This window comes from Hylobates moloch, unplaced genomic scaffold (genome assembly GCF_009828535.3).
Source record: "Hylobates moloch isolate HMO894 unplaced genomic scaffold, HMol_V3 SCAFFOLD_14, whole genome shotgun sequence".
Lineage (NCBI taxonomy): Eukaryota > Metazoa > Chordata > Mammalia > Primates > Hylobatidae > Hylobates > Hylobates moloch.
Window position 1 is genome coordinate 65142874 of NW_026652289.1, and position 25439 is coordinate 65168312.

The 25439-nt window shown below is 38.3% G+C and overlaps 1 protein-coding gene across 10 annotated transcripts in view; it reads left to right on the top strand.

Annotated features, from left to right (window-relative positions):
- The window catches only part of HERC1 (HECT and RLD domain containing E3 ubiquitin protein ligase family member 1), a 241425-nt gene that overhangs the window by 72058 nt on the left and 143928 nt on the right, over positions 1-25439 (top strand). For all 10 annotated transcript variants that reach the window (XM_032174831.2, XM_032174833.2, XM_032174835.2 and 7 more), the window contains exons 3-12: positions 1609-1704; positions 8051-8245; positions 9675-9986; positions 11082-11178; positions 11747-11890; positions 13316-13443; positions 16590-16734; positions 16839-17010; positions 18524-18658; positions 19278-19443. In XM_032174831.2, the coding sequence (XP_032030722.1) occupies positions 1609-1704; positions 8051-8245; positions 9675-9986; positions 11082-11178; positions 11747-11890; positions 13316-13443; positions 16590-16734; positions 16839-17010; positions 18524-18658; positions 19278-19443 (1590 nt within the window). The remainder of the gene's footprint in view (positions 1-1608; positions 1705-8050; positions 8246-9674; positions 9987-11081; positions 11179-11746; positions 11891-13315; positions 13444-16589; positions 16735-16838; positions 17011-18523; positions 18659-19277; positions 19444-25439) is intronic.

A 25439-nucleotide genomic window follows, 5' to 3' on the forward strand; every position in this document is an offset into this window, starting at 1 on the left:
TGAGGGACAATGGATATTGAGTTCACTTTCTGATTTATCTTTTTTTTTTTTTTTTTGAGTCTCACTCTGTTGCCCAGGCTGGAATGCAGTGGTGTAATTTTGGCTCACTGCAACCTCTGCCTCCTGGGTTCGAGTGATCCGCCTGCCTCAGCCCCTCGAGTAGCTAGAATTACAGGCATGTGCCCCCACACCTGGCTAATGTTTTGTATTTTTAGTAGAGACGACAGGGTTTTGCCATGTTGGCCAGGCTGGTCTTGAACTCCTGAGCTGTCTCCTCCCAAAGTGCTGGGATTACAGACGTGAGCCACTGCGCCTGTCCTATCATTTTTTAATGAGATAATGATTTCTCCTATTGGGTCCTATTGTGGGGAGTAAGTCTCAGAGAGGTGCTGTGATTCCTCAGCTCTGCTAGGAAAAAGATGAACTGACTTCCTGGTGTTAGCAGTGGCAAATCCTTATGAGCCTGCAGCAACCTCAATTCTTGCCTCCTCAGAAAAAGAATTTGTCTGAGGGGCATAAAGAGACTGAGGCAAATATTAGAGCAGGAGTGTAAGTTTATTTAAAAAGCTTTAGAGCAGGAAGGAAAAGAAGTGAAGTACACTTGGAAGAGGGCCAAGCAGGTGACTTGAGAGATCAAGTGCCCAGGTTGACTTTTGACTTAGGCTTTTATATGTTAGCATACTTCCTGGGTCTTGTGTTTCTTCCCTTGGGGTGGGCTATTCACACGCACAGTGGCCTGCCAGCCCTTGGGAGGGGAGCATGCGCAGTGTGTTTACCAGAGTTGTACGCGTGCTCACTTAAGGCGTTCTTTCCTTACGGGTTGAATGTCCCTAGAAGGTCATATACCAGTTAAACTCCTCCATTTTGCCTCTTAATGTGCTTGCTTGATCCCACTCACCCAGCTCCTGAGATCTTATCAGCAAGTTGCTGATCACAAGTTTCAGGTTTTTTTCTGTCTGTTGGGAGACTGCCTTTCCCTGGTGCTGGCTGCAATCAATTATTGTTTTAGAGAGACAGTTAACCACTGCCTGAGCATCACTTGATGGTCACCTGACATACCTGGTGGTAGGGGTTGGGGGGCCCCTCTCCTGCCCTGCTCATGCCTGACTAGCTACCTGCTGTAACACTGGGACCTTGGTTGTGGTGAAACTAAGAAGGGAGGGACAGACTTTCTGCTGCTTTGGTCAAGTCATAACTAAAGCTGGCTATATTCTGTCAGGTGGGAGGCAAGTGGGCAATATACCCATGGGGAGTATTTCCTGAGACCACATTTTCTGGATATTGGTCACCCAAAGAGTGTGTAACTGGCAAAATTCCACTTCCTTTATTGTTTCTAGAGCCCTGTGTCCCTTGGAATAAATCACTTTTTAATAAGGTAATCAGTGAGGGATTGGCACTTAATTTATCATGTGATGCAGTAGCCAGCTCGTTTAATAAAACTTCCTTGCAAAAGTTAGTTTCATGACCTAATGTTAGGATTTGGTTTCAGTGCACGTAATTATATAAACAGGTCTTCAAATAGGTGTTGTTTTTGTAGACTGTTTAAGTAATTTTAATGCATATGTCTCTCCCCTTCCTACACTGTGTCCCACAATGTTTTAATTATAGGGTTCATCTGCTGATCGGAGTCAGTGGAGAGAACCAACCAGAACATCAGATGGCTTGTGCTCCCTTTATGAGGCAGCGTTATGTCTCTTTGAAGAGGTATGTAATAATCATGGCTTTTGTATTAAAAACTTTGTGTTAAAATGCTATGGCATGTATTTATCCCTTAAAAATAATCCATTTTCTCTGGAAAAGCTACAAAAGGAAGTGGCACCAGCTGTTACCTCTAGAGAGTGGAACTGGGGTATCTAGGGTGGGGGTGGGGTGAGTAGGAGACATACTTTTCAATGTATATACCCTTTCATTTATTTTGATTTTTGAATTATGTGCTGGTAACTTAATTGAAAAAATTTTGTATTAAGTAAAACACATAGAAAAATGTACACATATATTGCTTAATGAATTATTATAAAATAAATACCCTTCTAATATGTACCTAGGTAAAGAGAGAATTTTATTAGTCATTGCAGAAGCCCTTTCACAGCCTTGTCATAACCTCTTTTCTCCTCCCCAAAGTAACCACTATTGTGACTTTGACCACTTCCTTGCATTTCTTTATAGTTCTGTCAACCAGATGTGCCTCCTTAGACACTATAGTCTTGCCCATTAAAAAAAAAGGGAAAGTCCTTTAAATCTTTTAATCTCTAGGTTCCTTCCTCCATTCTTCTTTTCCTTCAGTATGTTTGTTCAGGAATCTAGGCTTTTTAGGCTGTAGCATTTCCCACAGTCTGGGTTTCGCTGATAGATTACTCATGATGCAGTTCCGTATGTTTCTTTATCCTCTGTATTTCCTATAAATTGGCAGCTGGATCCAGAGGCTTGATCAGTCTCAGGTGTTACGTCTTTAGCAAGGCTATATACATGTTGTATTCATCCATTAGGTTCCATCTGGTTGTCTCTCTTTGTGGTATTAGCAGCCCTTGATGCTTAATGACTATATTAATTCATTTGTGCTTGGTTGCAGAAATATGATATTCTAATTCTGTCATTTCTTTTTATTAGTGTTGGGGTGATCAGACCCAACACCAGGTCGTGGGGGTGACAAAGTCCGGTGGAGTCAAAGGATTGAGAAAAAGACAGTTTGAGAGAGAAAGGTGGGGACACCAGGGGGCCATCGCTATTGTAAGCCCTGAGCTCTGGGAGCCCACGGTTTTTATTGGTAATCTAACAAAGAAATAGTTGGTGAGAATGTGGAGGTCAAAAGGGCAGGCACATGGTCTACAGCTGTGATGGTTTAGCATTTATATGGAACATGTTCTGCTACTTGAGATAATGGGAATAGGAGCCTAGGAGAGCTAGAAGCAAGGAGCCAGCAAGTCTAGACACATTCGAGAGGACATTATGCAAGCCTTGCCTCAGTTTCCCTCCCAACACTCAGCTTTTTCCCAACAATTAGTTGCAATATTTTAATGAAGAGATTCCCTTATTGGCTGATTACTCTGCTACGGTTTATATAGGAAGAGCAGAATAAATGCTTGATTCTTTCTATCTGCTCTTTATTTACCAGTTTTCAATTTAATGAATTTTCCTCCTACCATCCTCCAAACTTGGCCGATTAACTTCATTTAAAAAATACCATGGGCTGGGTGCAGTGGCTCACCCTGTAATCCCAGCACTTTGGGAAGCCTAGGTGGGTGGATTACCTGAGGAGTTCGAGACCAGCCTGGCCAATATGGTGAAACCTCGTCTCTATAAAAAAAAATTAGCCAGGTGGGGTGGCAGACATCTGTAATCCCAGCTACTCAGGAGGCTGAGGCAGGAGAATTGCTTGAACCTGGGAGGCGGAGGTTGCAGTCAGTCAAGATCATGCCACTGCACTCCAGCCTGGGCAATAAGAGCGAAACTTCATCTCAATAAATAAACAAATAAAAAATAAATCATTATGAACCCACAGATTTAAGCCTATTTGAGTTTCAGCACATTGAATTATTATCTGCAGTGAAGGTCATACTGTTATTTTTGGCTGTTAGTCTCTTCAGGGTGGTTCCTAAGTTATTTTAACATAAGCCTAATAATCTTTTATAGCCTCCTTGCTTTCTGATATGTCTCATTGTTTCTGGCTGATCTTACACATTTCTTGCCCCCAATCTGGAATCATCTAGCTAGTTTTCTGAAAAAAGTCCTGGTTTCTTTTATTTGAAAATGATTCAAGACCACAATCAGGGTGCTAGAAATGCTTACTGCTACTGAGTTGGTTTATTTCTAGGCTTTTATATTCATAGTAGACAGAGCTAGGATGTGTATACATGTGTGTTTAAAGCTAAGATACCTAATGAGTTCATACTGATACTTTCAAATTCACAGCTATAGAATTTTTACTTAACCTTTACATTTATGTCTTCTTCCTTTTAAACTAAGATTGCTGATTCCCAAAGATACAAGGATGAGAATTAGAATACGCCGTTATTACTCATTTGTTTTAATTACATGTTACACACATATACACATAAACAGCAGTCCTAAAATAAGACAAATAACTACTGCTGTATGATTACTGAAAAAATTAATTTCTAAAGTATGCTTTCCCTGTTTTTTAATAATTGTATTACATCTATATAGGGCGTAGTTATTACATACTCTCTGCATTTTTTTTTTTTTTTTTTTTTTGAGACAGTCTTGCTCTGTTGCCCAGGCTAGAGTGTGCAGTGGTGTGATCATAGTGCCCTGCAGCTTCTGTCTCCTGGGCTGAAGTGATCTTCCGGCCTCAGCCTCCCAAGTAGCTGGGACTATAGGCATGTGCCATCACACCTGGCTAATTGTTTTTTTTTATTTTTAGTAGAGATGAGGTCTTGCTATGGTTGCCCAGACTGGTCTTAAACTGCTGAGCTCAAGTGATCCTTCTACCTCGGGCTCCCAAAGTACTGGTATTACAGACGTGAGCCATGGCGCCCAGCCTGTCTCTGTGTTTTAACCTTCATTTAGTATTAGTTCTTTTTTTTTTTTTTTTTTTTTTTTTTAGACGGGGTCTTTCTCTTTCCCCCAGGCTGGAGTGCAGTGGCGCGATCTCGGCTCACCGCAACCTCCACCTCCTGGGTTCACGCCATTCTCCTGCCTCAGCCTCCCGAGTAGCTGGGAATACAGGCGCCCGCCAACACGCCCGGCTAATTTTTTGTGTTTTTAGTAGAGACGGGGTTTCACCGTGTTAGCCAGGATGGTCTCGATCTCCTGACCTCGTGATCCGCCCGCCTCAGCCTCCCAAAGTGCTGGGATTACAGGCTTGAGCCACCGCGCCCGGCTCATTTAGTATTAGTTCTACAAATGATTACATGGTCTCTGTGTCAATGTCTATTCTTTTTGATAGTTTGAGGGTCATTCTCTAGTACATTTCTCAATAAAGACTCATCAGAACAAGATTTCTGAGTTTTTGCATGTTGATAATTGCTGTGCTCTTTATTTTTATTTTTATTTTTATTTTTTTTTTTGAGACAGAGTCTCGCTCTGTCGCCCAGGCTGGAGTGCGGTGGCGCAATCTCAGCCCACTGCAAGCTCCGCCTCCCGGGTTCACGCCATTCTCCTGCCTTAGCCTCTCCGAGTAGCTGGGACTACAGGCGCCCGCCACCACGCCCGGCTATTTTTTTTTTTGTATTTTTAGTAGAGACGGGGTTTCACTGTGGTCTGGATCTCCTGACCTTGTGATCCGCCCGCCTCGGCCTCCCAAAGTGCTGGGATTACAAGCGTGAGCCACCGCGCCCGGCCTGCTGTGCTCTTTATTCTTGAATGTCAGTGTTGATAATATTCTTTAGTTCATCTTTTCTTTAGTTCACATTTTCTTTTCTTTTTGTCTATCTTAAATATGTTACTCCATTGTCTTCTGGCATAAACTGTTACTGTCAAAGTTCAAAAGTAATCTGATTTTCTTTCCTATGTGAGTCATGCATATTTGCTGAGAAGCCCAAAGGATTTTTTTTTCTCTTTAAGGATCAGTAATTTTACTATAGAATATGTCTTGATATTATTCATTCTGGGTTGATATTCTTAGAGATGTGATAATTCAATATGTAGTTTCAAATCTTTTTTATTTCAGGAAAATGTCCCTAAATTACAGTTTCTTATTTTTATTCCTTTGATTGGGTTCTATTCTTTAGGGATTTCTATTATGTGCGTGTTGGATCTTTGCCTGATTTTAATATTTGTCAGTTTTTCTTGAATACTTTGTCTTTTTAAATTTTGATTTCTAAAAATGCTTTTTGTCTTTCACTACTCTTAGGGCATTATCTACTGTATTTATTTACTTTTGGGTTTCTTCTAGTTTAGTCTTCAGTTCCAAAATGATTTTTCTCTCTTATTTCTAATTCTTGAGTTATGTTACCTTACTTTTGAGGGTTTGTAATTCAGATTTCTGTTTTTCCTTTGTGTCTTTTTTTTTTTTTTTTTTTTGAGATGGTGTCTCTGCTGCCCAGGCTGGAGTACAGTGGCATGATCTTGGCTCGTTGCAACTTTATGATAACTTCATATGGGATTTGACCTCAGTACTTTTCTCTTGCTTATTTCTATGTAGTATTAGTTTTCCTGAACTCTTAGAATGAGGTGGGATTTAAGATGGCTTTTTAAACTCCATGGACTCCCTCCCTCTGTTTTTTTGTGTGTGTGTAATGTTAAAAAAAATGGTTTTCCAGTTTGTTCCCCTTCCCAACTTTTGTCTTGGTATTCTCTTTCCTCTCCATCTTTCCTTTCTATTGTCCCTATCCAGTTCAATTTTTTTTCTGCTCCCAGTAGTTTTTCTCAGTGTAGGGGCTTTGTCCTGGAAAGGAATCCTGGCTGGCCAGTATCAAGAGGTGTGAGCCACCACACTGGCTGTGATAGACCTGTAGATGAACAATTCTGACTCTCTTGGCCCCACTATCCTCCTTTATCTCCAGCAAAATTCCAGACCTTTTATTAGGGACTGGCAGCTGTCCTCAGATACTGTCCTCATGTTCACTGGAAAATATTTGTCTAACACACATATTATTCTATTGTTTTGGATACTATTTAAAGTGTCTGACCAAGATGACCCTATCCTCTCCCATTTCATGTGCTGACAAACTAATATGTTGACTTCTTAAATTTCTTTTTTTGTTTTGCTTGATTCAGCAAAATCAGAAAACTAAAAGGCAGAAAACAAATTGATAGTCACTGTAGTCAGTTAATATCTTTATTGTATTGAGTTCATACAAGTCAATTAAAAAATCTATTAAGTTCTAATAAATAAGTGAACAGAAGTTCACGTCACAAAATATAGTAAACAGATGGAAAAACTTTAGTTTTGCTAACAATAAAGAAATGTGAAGTTAAGATAAGGGCATCTTCCTTTTTCCTCATTTATGTTTGCAAAAAATTTTAAAAGCATAATTCTCATTATGCGTATGGATTCAGTGAAATTGGTAGTGGGATGGCCAACCTGGGTCCTATGCTTTTGGCAGGCAGCCTGGATTTTTAAAAAGGCTTATGAATGGCAACAGACTTTACCATTATATTCTACAGAAATGGTAAATAAGCCATGATTTTTATTTTATGTATTCAGATATATGTGTGAATGTTAATTGCTTTGTGCCTTCGCTGTTTTTAGAACAGCCTTCTTTCGTACATTACTAGTGATGTATTAATAGCACCATTTTGGAATGCAGTTTGGTATAGTATGTTTCAAGAATCATAGGATTCTTGTCTTTTTTTGAATATCGAGTCCCATTTCTGAGATTCTCTACTAAGGAAGTAATAAAAAGTATAGTAACAACTATATCCTTAAAAATGGCCTATATAACAAGTAAATAGACTCTAATTGCCCTATTAAAGGAAAGTGGAGCCAGGTATGATTACTTGCGTACCTGTAATCTCAGCTACTTGGGGCCTGAGGTGGGAGGATTGTTTGAAGTCTAGTCAGGAGTTTGAGTCTAGTCTGTGTAAGATAGTGAGACCCCATCTATTTAAAAAAAAAGTTGGGGGTGGGGAAGTGGTTGAGTACATTGTGATGTTTTTTACTAGATGGAATATTATCTATTCAATCATGAAGACTAGGTAGGCATGGATTTGCATGACTCTTTTGTGCGATTTGTCACTTTTATGTATCTTCTGTGGTGACTGTGTTAAAGAATTTCTATATGAAAAATTCTGGAAGGACATATATTTAAAAGGTAAAATTTATTGTATTAAGGTGTTAAGATTATCCATGGTGATTTTTTCTACTTTATTTCTTAAGCTTTGTTTTTCTACAGTGTTTTGTATGCAATAATAAAATGTTTAGCTAAAAGATTGTGTGTCTCCCCTTTCCCACTTTTGCCACTTTATTAGTGTCTTTTAGTGGTTTATTCCATATGAGTAAATAGTCTAGTTATCTTTATTTAATAGGTTCTTTGAGCATTTGAGAGTGTTGGAAGGAAAGGCAACAGTAATTTTAGAGGCTATATATAAAAAATGCCCAGACTAAAACTGTCTTGACTATTTGTTGCATATTTTAAATTTTTAATAGGTTTGCAGAATGGCTTCTGATTATTCGAGAACATGTGCTAGCCCAGATAGCATTCAGACTGGTGATGCTCCCATTGTCTCCGAAACCTGTGAGGTTTATGTTTGGGGGAGCAATAGCAGCCATCAGTTGGTAGAAGGTACACAGGAGAAAATACTGCAACCCAAACTGGCTCCTAGTTTCTCTGATGCACAGACCGTAAGTTTTCTAAATAGCTTACAAACTGGTAGATAATCTGGTGTATATTCATGCTTATTTGCATTAAATAATATTGAGTATTTTTTAAATGAGTGAAAATTATCGATGGTTATTTCTGATCTATATACTGCATTAGTTTTTTTCCCTTTAATAGAAAAATACATTTTGGCCAGGCGCAGTGGCTCACGCCTGTAATCCCAGCACTTTGGGAGGCTGAGGCAGGTGGATCACGAGGTCAGGAGTTCGAGACCAGCCTGGCCAATATGGTGAAACTCCATCTCTACTAAAAATACAAAAATTAGCCAGGCATGGTGGCGCATGCCTGTAGTCCCAGCTAATCGGGAGGCTGAGGCAGAAGAATAGCTTGAACCTGGGAGGCGGAGGTTGCAGTGAGCCGAGAACATGCCACTGCATTCCAGCCTGGGTGACAGAGTGAGCCGCCATCTCAAAATAAATAAATAAATAAATAAATAAATAAATAATACATTTTTAGTCCCCAGTATCCCTGACAGCATTTCCAACTTTCAAATAACTAAATTGGGATCTCGATTTTTAAAGTGTTAAGAATAGCAACAGACTTTACTGTTGTGTTCACCACAAATGGCAAGTAAGAGTAAATAAAGGCCTGGTATGGTGGCTCACACCTGTAATCCCAGCACTTTGGGAGGCCAAGGCGGGTGGATCATTTGAGGTCATGAGTTTGAGACTAGCTTGACCAACATGGTGAAACCCTGTCTCTACTAAAAATATTTACAAAAATTAGCCAGGCATGATGGCTCATGCCTATAATCTCATCTACTCAGGGGGCTGAGGCAGGAATTGCTTGAACCTGGTAAGTGGAGGTTATAGTGAAACGAAATTGCACCACTGCACTCTAGCCCAGGTGACAGAGCAAGACTCTGTCTCAAAAAAAAAAAAAGTAAATAAAAACTAGAATTTCTTTTTGCTAGATTAGCATTTCATTTTCTTATGATCACTTTTTTTTACATTTATAGCCCAGCTAGAACTTTCTATTTTATTATTACTTTCATTAAAATGTATTTTTTTCAAATAGGTTTAGAATACATTTTATATGGTTCTTGCCATAATGTACCCTAAGGAATTTATAGGAAGGAAAATTTTATGTCTTGCCATTCTCAGTTATAAGAGCATATTAAGCATTTTACTTTGTTGTTTCATTCAATCATAACCTGGACAATAACCTGGAAAGATAACATATACATGAAGAATTTGAACTCAGCAACAAAGTCATGAGCATGAAAAGGCCATTCATGTTCTCTTAAATTTCTGTATATTCCTTAATCTCTCTGAAGAATCATGCCATATTCTGCTAAAAGACTTCCTTTGAGGCTCTTTGATAAAACCAGCCTTAAATATTATACTTTGATACTCACAGAAGTATTTTATATTTATGATTCTTTGTTTATAGATTGAAGCTGGACAGTACTGCACTTTTGTCATTTCTACGGATGGCTCTGTTAGAGCTTGTGGGAAAGGCAGCTATGGGAGACTGGGCCTTGGAGACTCCAATAATCAGTCAACTTTAAAAAAGTTAACATTCGAGCCTCACAGATCCATTAAAAAGGTTTCATCTTCTAAAGGATCTGATGGTCACACTTTAGCCTTTACGACAGAAGGAGAAGTCTTCAGTTGGGGAGATGGTGATTATGGGAAACTGGGGCATGGAAATAGTTCAACACAGAAATATCCCAAGCTTATTCAGGGACCTCTACAAGGAAAGGTATGTGCATTCTTTTTGGTTATAAAAATAATTAGATGCATTGGTGTTGTAATTGACAATATCTTTCAGATTTTGATGTGTTCTTTCTGCAGTTGCCCCTTCAACCCTTTGGCTTAATCTTTTGTATATCTGCTTTACAGTTTACAGAACACCTTTGTATACATTATTGAATTTTAATTCTTATATTCTTATAATTATTCTTGTAAGGTAGTTATTATCCCTATTTCACAGATAAGCAAACTGAGAGTCATTCATTTAACAAACATTTAGCACTTTTCAAGTGTCAGGCAGTATTTTAGGCATTAGACGTGTAGCAGTGAACAAGACAGATAAGGTCTCTACTTTAATCTTTTAGTCTTCAGGATAGAGATAATAAGTTAACAAGCATATAAAATAATTTCAGGTAATATTAAAGAAAAAAATGAGCAATAAAGATTACTTTGGGCAGGGTCGGTATTACGTAATGAGATAGGTCAGAGAGTGCTCTTAGAAGAGGTGGTATCTTAATAGAGACCTAAATGGTGAGGCATTTAGAGTACCTAAGTAATTGCCAAGGACCCACACAAATACTTGGAACCATAAGATACTGAGCTCGTATCTTCTCTTTTTATTACTCTCTCCTCCCCTCCCTTCCTCTCTTTTCTTTCTTTCTTTTTTTGACAGGGTCTCACTTTGTCACCCAGGCTATCTCAGCCCACTGCATCCTTGATTTCCTGGGGCTCAGGTGGTCCTCCCAACTCAGCTTTCTGAGTAGCTGGGACTATAGACATGTGCCACCATGCCTGGTTAATTTTCATATTTTTTAAAAGAAACAGGGTTTTGCCATGTTGCCCAGGCTGAACTCGAACTCCTGAGCTCAAGCAATCTGCCTGCCTTGGCCTCCCAAAGTGCTTGGATTACAGGCATGTATTTCAGCACTTACTTGAATTCTTAGCCAGTCATCCTTGTCCTGAACACAGCCTCCACAACTGTACATGGAAATTCCTGGATGGGTTGTGAATATTAGTATCTGTGAAGTCTCTGTGTATAGGATCAAATACGGACTATATGTTTTAACATGTGCATGCTCATCATATTTACTTGTATGCAATGCAGGTAGTTGTTTGTGTGTCAGCTGGATACAGACATAGTGCTGCTGTCACAGAGGATGGGGAATTATACACATGGGGTGAAGGAGACTTTGGAAGATTAGGTAAGATTTTTTAAAAATGGAAGTTATTCTTCTAGAAAATTAGAAATGATTAAGTTACTGAGAAGCCGTGAGAGTAGATTTACTAGGCCAAAGACTGTCATTTATTTTGTTAGTTTAAGCTCAGAGGAAGATAATTTTATATAGATAAGACCTAGATTTTAGTGCTGATATTTAAGATGTAATTAAATCTAGCAAGCATTTACTGAGTGTGCCCTATTATGACCAGGCACTGTAGGGTTTCTGGGATAAAAGCAATACCATCATGATCCTGAAGTTTATAATCTAGTAGATAATGAAAACAAGTCAACATGAGCATGAAACAGGACAACATAAGGTAAGTGCTGTGAGGGGAGCATGATAAGAATATTCTAATGGTTCATTGAAGTGACTCTATGACCCAGTTTAGGAGCAGCTTGGAAAATTGAGAAGATGTTAGTCATATTGCATTGCATTTAAAAAATATCTCAATTCTATTTTAAAGTTGTAACATTTATTCTACTTGTGAAGTCAAGGCCTAGAGAAAAAGAGTTAACGTTGTTTCTTTGTTGTTGTGTGTGTTTTATCCAAGGTCATGGTGACAGCAATAGTCGTAACATTCCAACATTAGTAAAAGACATTAGCAATGTAGGAGAGGTTTCTTGTGGCAGTTCACATACTATTGCTCTGTCTAAAGACGGGAGAACTGTATGGTCTTTTGGAGGAGGAGACAATGGTATGTAAAAAATTATTTATCAGTAGCTTTGGCTTTTTTCTTGAGTTTTTAAAAAATTTATTTTTCGGTTATATATGCCTAGTGTAGAATGACTCAAATACAGATGAGCAGAAATTAAAAAATGAACTGAGCTTTTACAAATGTTACTTTAACCATTGTTAACATTTTGGAAATAGACTTCTAAATAAATACACATTTATACAAATATTTACATATATTTCTACTTAGATGTGTTTTTAAAAACCAAAGTATACCTACATGTGTATATTTTATATAAGTTTATATATGTTTTGACATATATATGTTTTACTCTAATAGTTTTTTTTTTTTTTTTTTTTTTTTGAGACAGGGTCTTGCTTTGTTACCCAGGCTAGAGTGCAATGATGCAAACCTGGCTCACTGCAGCCTCAAACTCCTGGGCTCAAGCGATCCTCCTGCCTCAGCCCCCCAAGTAGCTGGGACTACAGGCACGCACCACCATGCCTGACTAAGTTTTATATTTTTTTTAGAGACAGGATTTTATTTTATTGCCCAGGCTGGCCTCGAACTTCTGGGCTCAAGTGATCTGCCAGATTTAGTCTCCCAAAGTGCTTGTATTACAGGCATGAACCTCCGTGCCTGGCATGAGTATCTTTTTTATATCAACAAGCATGACTCTACATCATTCTTTTAAATGGCTCAAAGTGTTCTTTTATTTGATGGTGGCACAATTTATAAAACCAGTTTCTTATTGTTGAGTATCTAGATGGTTTCAATTTTTTTCAGTATTAACAACAACACAATGAATGACTAAATCTTTGTCCACTTTAATTAGTCACTCCTACTAGCAATGTGAATGCTTACTTCCCCATAGTCTTCAACAACAGCATGTATTAAATTTAATTAAGTAATTTCAATAGTGAAAATGGTATCATTTAATTTATACTTTTTTTATTCCTGGTGTGGTTGGATTTGTAGATTGTTGGCAATTTGTTTTTCTTCTTTAATGATTTGTCAAGTTTTCAATTTCATGAGCTATTGATTTTTTTAAAGCTTATGAAAAATTATATGCCTATACATTCTTTAAAAAAGTTTATGAAAAATTATATGCATATAGTACCTGTATATTTTGTCAGCAAATTTGAAGTTGGAAATATAGCCATTAAAGGGGGAGAAAGAAAAAAAATTTTCTGTTTCATTTAAAGTGATTTTAAATTGCTTGATTTTAATTGCTTGAAATTAAGATATAAAAGGCTATCAGTGGTTGTTAACTTTCTTGTAATAAAAATGCTCATTTGTTAACATCCTCAGCTATCAGAAACATAGCTTTTCATATCTGTCAGGTTAGTGATGGAAACATTAGAGCTCTTTATCAACTTTAGTAGTGTTAAAAAGAGTAGAGGTTCTTTAAAACAAGTAAATTGTTTAATGTGTTTGTTTTTATAGGTAAACTTGGTCATGGTGATACCAACAGAGTGTATAAACCTAAAGTTATTGAAGCTTTACAAGGAATGTTCATTCGCAAAGTTTGTGCTGGGAGCCAGTCTTCACTTGCTTTGACATCAACAGGGCAGGTAGGACTAAGGGATGAGTATAAAAGACTTAAGAGTATTTCAGAGGATTAGGTGACTAAAAAGTAATAATTGTATTTAAATTTTAAAGTTCAAATAAATACATTTTTAGGCAACATGCTGAAATGAAATATTTTCTTCTGTTTGAAGTAGAGTATCTGAGAAGGAACCAGGTTTTCTAACCTGGTATATGTGACCCAGATAAACCTTAGTGGAGCCTCTGTTCTTTGTATTAAACTGATTTTCTAAAATGTTTTAGCATTTACCTTCCCTAAAACCTTTTCTAAAACATCATGGATAGTGGGGGAAAGCTGAACTAGATCTTGACGGAGCCAGTGATATGAACTAAGAAGGCAAGAGGATGATCAAAAAGGAGGGTAAAGAGAACACTTAGGTATGGAAAATATTCTGAGAGAGTTAGGTGTTTCTGAGAAACTGTGAAGTCAGACTTAGGATAGTTGGAATTTTATGAGCCTTTATAAAGGCTCATAAGCTTTGTACTTTTATAGCTTATAAGCTTTGAACTTTTACATGCATATTTTCACTCTTACCCTATTTGTTTGTTGAGGATAGGGAGGAGCCAGGTATAGTTATAGACTGACAATATTTCTCCCTGCGTATCCATCAGTGATGGCAGTAAAAAAAGTGAGCTGGTCACTTATTCTGTCATGTATAGGAGGCCACCTTGTGTCAGGCAGTGGTATAAAAGTGTTTTATGACTAATTCACAAGGCAGATGAGCAGAAAAGCTGAAATTAGCATATAATTGGATTATTCATTGAGAAACTAGAATGCTTTGTGTCCTAAAAATCTTCAAGCTATTCATCATTACGTTAGCTAGTTGCTGCCTTAAAAATATCTCTTCTACATATTTCTCACTATGGTTTTTGTAGTAAGAATCCATGAATTGAAGTTAGAAGATGCTTATGTATTTGATGTATACACACAGGCAAATAACAGACATCCCCTGAGCATCATGTGCTTCTTTTTTTATGAAGGAGTAATAATTTCTGCTTTGCATACAAGTGATCATGTAAGATAATCATAGAATTGAGAGTTTCTATAGATTATCCAATACTATTCAACTATTAGTTGTTGGTAGTAGTAATAATAGTAATAATAATAATAATAAATCCATTACATTGAATTCCAAGATAACTTGTAAATTGTTTGCTGTATAGAATAGTTGTATTATGAGTACCTTAAGTTATATGAAATCAAATATATATGCATGGAAAAAAATAAAGTCAGAAATACTTTTAAGGGGTAAGAGTAGTTCTCTTTACCATTAAACTTGAGCATGAAATGATGATCAACATTTGCTTTTCCCTCAGTCTGTCTCTTCTGTACTGACTTCCCACCATACTATACAGTATGGTCCAGTCTCTAAAGGCAAGCCAAGTATTTCTCATCTGGTGCTCAACCGAAGGAACGCTGCAAGAGAACATTCTTTGTAGGCCTTACTGAGTGACAGGATTACAGTGATGTGTCACTTAATGGGATATGTTCTGAGAAATGTGTTATTAGGCCATTTTGTTATTGTGAGAACATTGTAGAGAGTACCACACAAACCTAGATGGTGTAGCCTACTGCGCTCCTAGACTATATGGTATAGCCTATTGCTCCTAGGTTACAAACCTGTACTACACGTTACTGTACTGAATACCTTCAGAAATTGTAATATAATGGTAAGTATGTATCTAAACCTATCTAAACATAGAAAAGGTACAGTAAAAATACTTGCATCAAAGCTCCATTAGATCTTAAGGGACCACTGTTGGATAATGCGGTCTGCTATTGACCGAATGGTGCATGAGTGTATATGATACTTTATGAGTGATTTAGGAAATCTTCTGTGATGATTTTGAGTATACATTATTTCACTGTCATTATCTTTAGTTCCTAACATCTCCTAAAATATGCCCTATGTACTGGAATTTTGTTGCATTCTATACTTAAGTTATCTGGAAACAAGTACAAGTATATGTTCTCATTTTATTTTATTTTGAACTCAGGGTCTCACTCTTTTTCTCAGGCTGGAGTACAGTGGCACAAACATGGTTCACTGCAGCCTTGACCTACCTCCTGGGCTCAAGAGATCATCCCCATCCCAGCTCCCGAGTAGCTGGGACCACAGGCCTGTGCCACAATGCTTGGCCAATTTTTTTTAATTTTTGTGGAGATCGGGTCTTGCCACATTGTGCAGGCTGGTGTTGAACTCCCGAGCTTGGGTGATCCTCCTGCCGTAGCCTCCCAAAGTGCTGGGATTGTAGGCTTAAGCCACTACACCCGGACAGTGCTCTTTATTTTTAATTGAAGTGGTTTAATCTCTCAGCAGCAGTCTTTCCTAAAATAATTGCAAGACAAAAACAAATTCTCAAATTTGATGGCATGAAGATAAGAATCTATATAATCTTACCAAAATCTATTGAAGATAAAGAAAAAAATATTCAGGTTGCTGATTGTTTTGATTTTGTTGATTTTGGGTTGCCAGATTGGCAGTCACTCACCTATTTGTCTTGCCAAAGACAAAATTGTTTTTCCCACCTAACCCTTTCCCCAAGCATCTTAAACCAGTTAGTGATTATTTTGGTATTCATTAGTCAAAAATGAAGATGTTTAAGGGGAACTATCTTGCTACTGCTTCACATGGTCCTCTTTGTAAGTGATAATTATTGTAATAATGAGGTGATGGATTTCTAAAACTAAATAATAAACATCAGTTTTGTGATTTATATAATCCATTTTATATGATCGTACCTTGTTCTAATCTTAAATCTCACCTGAATAGTGAGAAACACATAAAGGAGAAGTTTTAAGACAGTATTTTCAAAGCTGGTAAGATGGGGCAAATATAACAAATTGCAAGCCAATTAGTAGTTTAGCATACCCTCTCAGAAGACCTTTCTGTTTTTTCTATGACCAGTTATTTTTATTTTCAGATCAGCTGTTTTTCTGTCTACACAGTGAATGCCTAAACACAGCATGATAAATTGCTATAACAATCTTTAAAATGATCAAAATGATTTTAACATCAGAAAGTTATTTACTATCAAACCACATTTTAGTTTCATAGATTTCATTTATCCCTAAAGCCAACAGTCTAATCATCTCAGGAAGTTATGTGTAGTGTATTTCTGTTCTTTTCAGGTCTATGCTTGGGGCTGTGGAGCTTGTCTAGGTTGTGGTTCTTCAGAAGCTACTGCTTTGAGACCCAAGCTTATTGAAGAACTGGCTGCCACAAGAATAGTTGATGTTTCTATTGGAGACAGTCATTGTTTGGCTCTTTCTCATGGTAAAGTCATTTGTTTTTAAGGAAATAGTATTAACTGTTGTCTTGTAAATATTACATTTGAGTTTGGCTTTTCTTTTATATGATACTTTATGTTTTGTTTTTAGATAATGAAGTTTATGCCTGGGGCAATAACTCAATGGGGCAGTGTGGTCAGGGAAATTCCACAGGTCCTATTACTAAACCAAAGAAAGTGAGTGGCTTAGATGGCATAGCTATTCAGCAGATTTCAGCTGGAACATCACATAGTCTGGCATGGACTGCTCTTCCTAGGGACAGGTAAGAGTACCTGTATTTAAAAATTCTTGTGTGTTTTAACACAAGAAACACCAATAAAAAGTAGAAACACTAATAAAAACAGAAATAATTGTGCTTTGTTCATAAAATACTCTTCTGAACATGTATAATATTGCTTTTTCTCTATCATAAAAATGACATTAGATTTCTTTTGATTTGAATGTTGAGGTTAGACATGTTTCAGAAGCAAGAAGTCATACCCAGTATTTAAGACATTGTCTTTTAAACATTTTGAATTCTCTCTCATCTCTATATGCTGATTTAAAAAAATTAAATGTCTGCAGTCAAGAAGAAATTGAAATAATTAAAGTCAGAACTAGGCTTTATTGATTTAATGTTTAACCTCAGTGCTCTTTATCTGGTTGGTTTTTGAAAAAAAATTTTTTTTTTTGGAAAAAAAAAAATTGTCATACTTTAAATCAAGGAGGTTACTTTTTGCAGAAACTTAGCTTTTTCCTAAAGTGCTAACTGTATGTGTTTAGTCAATCAGATAGGTGAGTTTTAGTCACTATTAGGAGATTGAATTTTAAAGAATGTTTGGGTTATTTCAGATATTTTCAGATACACATGGGCTAATTTATAGCTTAGAATGTATTTTATTTGCATTCTATGCCTTTGACTCAGAGGGTTTTAAAATGATATTCTAACCAATTAAAAATATTTATCAATAGTTATCCCTCTAACACAAAAGCCAAAATAAATAAGTTGAATATAAATAATTTGCTATTAGCATTAAATCTCCAACTTCCCACTTCATATGTAGATAGTTGGGTCCCAAGAGCTTAAAAGTATTCACAAGAAATTTCAGGATTTTGTCTTTTAATAGATTTCAGTATATCACTCTATAGAGTCAGGATATTTTTCTTAATATGAAATACCCATTTTCTGGACTGTTAGAACCAGAGGGGCTTCAGTAGATCATGTGACTCAGCCCTCTGCTTTCAGGTGAGTGGACATCCAAACCTTCCAAAACAGGTGGTGGTTGTATGCTTTCTTCTTAAAGATGGCAAATTCTTAGTTTTCCTTAGTCACTAAAATGAAAGGTTTTATCACTTTCATAATCAATAATGTCTTCTTTGTATCTTGTTGAAATCATTCAGCTTTAATGTGTATATGTATATATATATTTTTTGAGGTGGAGTCTCTGTCGCCCAGGCTGGAGTGCAGTGGTACAATCTCTGCTCATTGCAGTGTCTGCTTCCCAAGTTCAAGCGATTCCCCTGCCTTAGCCTCCCAGGTAGCTGGGACTACAGGCATACACCACCATGCCCGACTAATTTTTATATTTTTAGTAGAGATGGGGTTTCACCATGTTGGCCAGGCTGGTCTTGAACTCCTCACCTTAGGTGATCTGCATTCCTTGGCCTCCCAAAGTGCTAGGATTACAGGCATGAGCCACCATGCCCGGCCAATATATGTTTTAATTTTCGTTTTTGATCATGCATAAAAATTTCATTTTAAGACTGTTTTATTATTTTCTTATGTGTCCTTCTAGACAAGTTGTTGCATGGCACCGACCTTATTGTGTAGATCTTGAAGAGAGTACCTTCTCACACCTGCGTTCTTTTCTTGAGAGATACTGTGATAAAATAAACAGTGAAATTCCCCCACTCCCTTTCCCTTCATCAAGGTATGTTATATGTATGTTTTTTTGTGTGTGTGTGTGCATGTGTATAAATTATTCCTTTTGAGTTTTGACTTACTGTTCTTTCTTGTTTTCCCAAATTATATGAAACTTTTTTATAATCTAGAAAAGAGCTAAACTTAGATACTTATTGATAATAACTTCTAGGAAAAAGTTATTTGTAATTTCACAAATCATGTTTTAAAAATTACTGTTGTTCATGACTTGACAATTTTTTTTTTTTTTTTTAAGATGGAGCCTTGCTCTGTCGCCCAGGCTAGAGCGCAGTGGCATGACCTCAGTTCACTGCAGCCTCTGCCTCACGGGTTCAAGCGATTCTCTTGCCTCAGCCTCCTGAGTAGCTGGGATTACAGGCACCCGCCATCATGCCCAGCTAATTTTTGTATTTTTAGTAGAGACGGGTTTTTGCCATGTTGGCCAGCCTAGTCTCTAACTCCTGACTTCAGGTGATCTACCCACCTCGGCCTCCCAAAGTGCTGGGGTTACAGGCGTGAGCCACCGCACCTGGCCAACAAAATTTTTAAAGAGAAAAAAATGTTACCCAAACCGGATAGCACAGGCACTTTTATGTTCCAAGAATTCATAGACGTTTATTTGGTTTCAGAGAACACCACAGTTTTCTCAAGCTGTGCCTGAAGCTACTTTCAAATCACCTTGCTCTTGCACTTGCGGGAGGGGTAGCTACCAGCATTCTCGGGAGGCAGGCAGGTCCACTTCGAAATTTGCTCTTCAGACTGATGGACTCAACTGTCCCAGATGAAATCCAAGAGGTAAGAGAATAGGACTTGTGAATCTGTATCTCAAACCACATCTTTCTCTGAGATTTTAGCTGTACAATATATTCAACTGTACATTGGACAATTTCAATTGGATGTTGTTTCCCTTACTCCTATTTTCTTGGTGAGAGTATTTTTGGTTAACTTATCCTTGAGACAAAGGTCAGATGCCATCTCTGAGAAACTTTTTATTCCTGCTGTCCCACCAGATTTGGTTTTTCTTGTATATGTTCTCATTACATCACATTGTATTCTAGTTGCTTATTTACAAACATGTCACTCTTTTTTCACCAGAAGATGAGTTCCTGGGGGCAAGGACCTAGTGCATGGCTTGGTCCGTAGTAGTAACTGAATAAGTGGACTGGATCATCTGTTAGAACTGTAACCAGAGCTAAGGAGAGAAAGGTCAGCTTAAGGAGGAAGAAGTGGCCTAGAAAAGAATACTGATTATAAATAAGGAGAGTATAATTTTAAAAAGCATATTTAGTATTATAATACAATATTAAATTTGGGGGGAAACTTAAAAATATCTATATATTTGTAATACAAAATACAGAAAATAAATAAACTCTTTTGGCAGGTAATAATAGAAAGTACAGTAATTTTTAAACCAGTGCACTCCTAAATTATCAATGGATCAAAGAAAGAAATTACAAGATAAATTTAATACTTAAGATTAATGAAAACAAAAACTTAACATACCACAACTCATGAAATGCAGCTAAAGCTGTGCTTGGAGGAAAATTTGTAGCTTATAAACATCTATATTAAAAAATATATATATATTGAGTCAGTAATTTAACCTTCTACCTTAAGAAATTAGAAAAAGAAGACTCAACTCAACCCAAAGCAAGTAGAGAAAAGGAACTAATGTAGATTAGAGTGAAATTAAACAAATAAAGAACAGAAAAACAATTGAGTAGATCCAGGAAACTAAATGTTCGTTCTTTGAAAAGACAAAATCAACAAACCTCTGGCTGGACTGACCAAGAAAAATAGAGAGAGGACTTAAATTACTCAAATCAGGAATGAAAGACGAGATATTACTACTGACCCTACAGAAATCAAAAGGGAAATTGAGAAGCAGGGCAAGATGGTGGAATAGAAGGCTCCACTATCATTCCCCCTGCCAAGGGCACCAGTTTAACAACTCTACACAGAAAAAAGCACCTTCATAAGAACCAAAAATCAGATGAGCACTTACAGTACCTAGTTTTAAATTCATATCACTGAAAGAGGCACTGAAGAGATAGAAAAAACAGTCCTGAATAGGCAGTGCCACTCCTCCTGCTGCGGCAGTGGCAGTATGGTGCAGAGAGTGTCTCTGGGTGCTGGGGGAGGGAGAACACAGCAATTATGAGGCATTGAACTCAATGCTATCCTGTTAGAGCAGAAAGGAGAACTGGACCAAACTCAGCTGACACCTGTCCACAGAGGGAGCATTTAAACCAACCCTAGCCAGAGGGGAATTGCTGATCCCAGTGATCCAAATTTGAATTCCTGCAAGGCTTGCCACTGAGGGCTATAGTGCTCTGTGTCTCCAAGTAAACTTGAAAGACAGTCTAGACCAAAAGGACTGCAACTCTTAGGCGAGTCCTAGTGCTGAACTGGTCCCAGAGACAGTGGACAGAGGGGCACGTGACATACTGAGACACCAGCTGGGGTAACCAAGGGAATGCTGGTTCACTCCCTGCCGCTCCGACCCCAACGCCAGGCTACACAGCTCGTGGCTCCAAGAGAGACCCCTTTCTTCCACTTGAGAGGGAAGAGTGGGCAGGACTTTGTCTTGCGTCTTAGATACCATCTTGGTCACAGCAGGATAGGGGACCAGTCAGAGTCTCAAGGCTCCCTGTTTCAGGTGCCAGCTCTCAGATGACATTTCTAGACATACCCTGGGCCAGAAGGGAACCCAGTGCCTTGAAGAAAAGGACTCAGTACTGGCAGCATTCATCACTTGCTAACCGAAGAGCCCGTGGGCTGTGAATAACCAGCATTGATACCCAGCTGCTACGTCAAGGGCTTTGAGCCTCTGAGACTTTCTGGCTTTAGGTACCAGCACAGCCATGGAGGGATAGAGTACCAAATACACTCTTGGGATCCCTGATTCCAGGACTTGATTTTTGGATGGCATTTCTAGACCTGCCCTGGGCTACAGGAGAACCCACTGCCCTGAAGGGTGAGTCCCAGGCCAGGCAGTATTCACCATAAGCTAACTTAAGAATCCGTGGGCCTTAAGCTTAAGGGAACATTGGTGCTTGTCTGGCAATACTCCTTGTGGCCTGGGGTGGTGGTAGCTATGGGGCGAGGCTCCTCTAGCTTTGGAAAGGGGAGGCACAAGTGAAAAAGACTGTGTCTTGTGGTTTGAGTGCCAGCTCAGCCATAGTACAGTAGAACACTGGGTAGACCTCTAAGGTTTTTGACTCTAGTCTCTGACTCCCAGATGGCACCTCTAGACCCACCTGAGGCTTGGGGGACGTCACTCCCCATGAAGGGAAGGACATGGCCTGGCTGGCTTTGCCACTGGCTGATTGTGGAACCACAGAGCCTTGAGCAAACGTAGGCAATAGCCAGGGAGTGGTTATGGCAAGCTTGGGTGAGACCCAGTGCTGTGCTGGTGCTGTGCTGGCTTTAGGTCTGACCCAGTGCAGTCATAGTGGTGTTGGCCACAGGGGTGCTTGTGTCACTCCACTCCCAGCTTTAGGTGGCTGAGGAGAGAGAGAGAGAGACAGAGAGAGACACATACACATACACAGAGACTGTTTGGGAGAAAGTAAGGGAAGAGAACAAGAGTCTCTGCCTGATAATCCAGAGAATTCTCCCAGATCTTGTCCAAGACGATCAAGGTGGTACCTCTACGAAGCTGGAAGAACCACAACGTTACTAAAGCAGATACGGTTTAGATCACAACACTCAAGTCCTCTAAAATATCTGGAAAGCCCAAGATATATATGGAAAGCTCAAGAAGGGTGGGTACAGATAAGCCCAGACAGTGAAGACTGCAATAAATACCTAAGTCTTCAATATCTACTAGCATCCACACCATCCATGACCTAACCAAATGAACTAAAGAAGGCACCAGGGACCAATCCCGGAGAAACAGATTTGTGACCTTTCAGAGAATTCAAAATAGCTTTGTTGAGGAAAGTCAAAGAAATTCAAGATAGCACAGAGAAGGAATTCAGAATCCTATCAGATAAATTTAACAGAGATTAAAATAATTTGAAAGAATCAAGTAGAAATTCTGGAGCTGATAAATGCAATTGACATTTTGAAGAATGCCTCAGAGTCCTTTAATACCAGAATTGATGGCAGAAGAAAGAATTAGTGAGCTGGGCGTGGTGGCTCACGCCTGTAATCCCAGCACTTTTGGAGGCCAAGGTGGGTGGATCACAAGGTCAAGAGATAGAGACGTTCCTAGCCAACATGGTGAAACCCCTTCTCTACTAAAAATACAAAAAAAATTAGCTGGATGTGATGGCACGTGCCTGTAGTCCCAGCTACTCAGGAGGCTGAGGCAGGAGAATAGCTTGAACCTGGGAGGTGGAGGTTTCAGTGAGCCCAGATCGCGCCACTGCACTCCAGCCTGGTGACAGAGTGAGACTCCATCTCAAAAAAAAAGAAAAAGAAGAAAGAAAAAAAAATACACAGAGGAGACAAAAGAAAAAGAATAAAAAAGGTTGAAGCAAACCTACAGTATCTAGAAAATAGTCTCAAAAGGGCAAGTCAAAGAGTTATTGGCCTTGAAGAAAAATCTCATGAGGAAAAGCCCAGGACCAAATGGCTTCACTTGTGAATTCCACAGAATATTTAAAGAAGGATTAAGACTAATTCTTCACAAACTCTTCCAGAATGTAGAAGAGAGGCTAATACTTCCCAACTATATTTTGTGAGGCCAGTATTACCCTAATTGTGGACCAAGACATTGCAAGAAAAGAATAACTATAGACCTGCTATTAAAGTACTCTGATGCATTCTTCAATATCCATTATGAAGATAGATGTAAAAATTCTCAACAAACTACTAACAAACCAAATCCAGCAACTTACCTAAAAGATTGTACACCATGACTAAATGGGATGTATCCCCTTTTCAAAGTATGAAAATCAATCAATATAATACACCATATTAGTAGAAAAAATGAACAAAAACAATGTGATTATCTGGATGTGATTATCTGAAAAAGCATCTGACAAAATTCAACATCCTTTCATGATAAAAATATTCAACAAACTAGGAATAGAAGGGAACTTTCTTAACCTGATAAAGGGCATCTATGAAAAAGTTATAGTTAATATCATATTCAGTGGAGAAAGACTGAAAACCTTCCCCCTAAGATCAGGAATAAAATAAAGACTTCCACTCCTGCCATTTCTATTCTAGCTGGGGCAATTATATAAGATAATGAAATAAAACTATGTAGATTGAAAAGGAAGTTGTAAAACTATTTCTGTTTGTGGATGACATGATTTTGTGTGTGGAAAATCCTAAGAAACACACACACACTCATACACAACTATTAGGGCTAATAAACGAGTTCAGCAGAGTTTCAGGGTAAAAGATAAATATACAAAAATTGTTTCTATTTGATTGTACACCAACAATGTACAATCAAAAAATGAAATTAAGGAAACAAGTTTATGTACAAAAGCATCAAAAAGAATAGGATACTTAGGAATACATTTAACAAAAGAAGTGTAAGACTTGTACACTGAAAGAACAAAACATTATTGAAAGAAATTAAAGAAGACCAAAATAAATGGAAACACACCTCATGTTTATGGATTGTAAGACTTAATATTGTGAAGATGTCAATACTTTGCAAATTGGTTCACAGATTCAGTGCAGTCACTATCAAAATTCTTGCTGGCTTTGTTTGGCAGAAATTGATAAGCTGATCTTAAAATCATATGGAGATTCAAGGATCCAGAGTAGCCAAAATAGTCTTGAAAAAGAAGAGGAAAGTTAGAAGACTCACACTTTCCAACTTCAAAACATACTACTTTATAGTTACAGTAATAAAAATAGAGTGGCTGTGTCAGAAGGATAGATATATAGATCAATGGAATAGAATTAAGATTCCAGAAATAAACTCATATATCTGTGGCTTACTGATTTTCTACAAGAGTACCAAAACAATTTCATGAGAGAATAGTGTCTCATGGTACTTGGACAACTGTATACCCACATACAAAAGAATGAAGTTGGCCCCTTACATCATATACAAAAAAATTAAAGTGGATTAAAGACCTAAATATAAGAGCTACAGCTGTAAAACTCACAAAAGAAAACAAGGCCAGGCACACACCTGTAATCCCAGCACTTTGGAATGCTGAGGCAGGTGGATCACCTGAGGTCAGGAGTTCAAGACCAGCCTAACATGGTGAAACCCCGTATCTACTAAATACAAAAAATTAGCCCGGTGTAGTGGCGTGTGCCTGTAATCCCAGCTGAGGCAGGAGAATTGCTTGAACCCAGGAGGCGGAGGTTGCAGTGAGCTGAGATCACACCATTGCACTCCAGCCTGGGAGACAAGAATGAAACTGTCTCAAAAAAAAAGATGGGCCCAGTGTGGTGGCTCACGCCTGTAATCCCAGCACTTTGGGAGGCTGAGGTGGGCGGATCACGAGGTCAGGAGTTCGAGACCAGCCTGACCAACATTGTGAAACCCCATCTCTACTAAAAATACAAAAAAGCCAGGTGTGGAGGTGCGTGCCTGTAATCCCAGCTACTTGGGAGGCTGGGGCAGGAGAATTGCTTGAACCCGAGAAGCAGAGGTTGCAGTGAGTGGAGACCGCTCCACTGCACTCCAGCCTGGGCGACAGGGCAAGAGTCCGTCTCACACAAAAAATAAAAATAAAAAAAAAGATGTAATCTTTATCACCTTGGATTAGGCAATGGTTTCTTAGCTATGACATCAAAAGCACAACCAAAGGAAAAATAAACTGGACATCATCAAAATTAAAAACATTTGTGCTTCAGAGGATACTTTC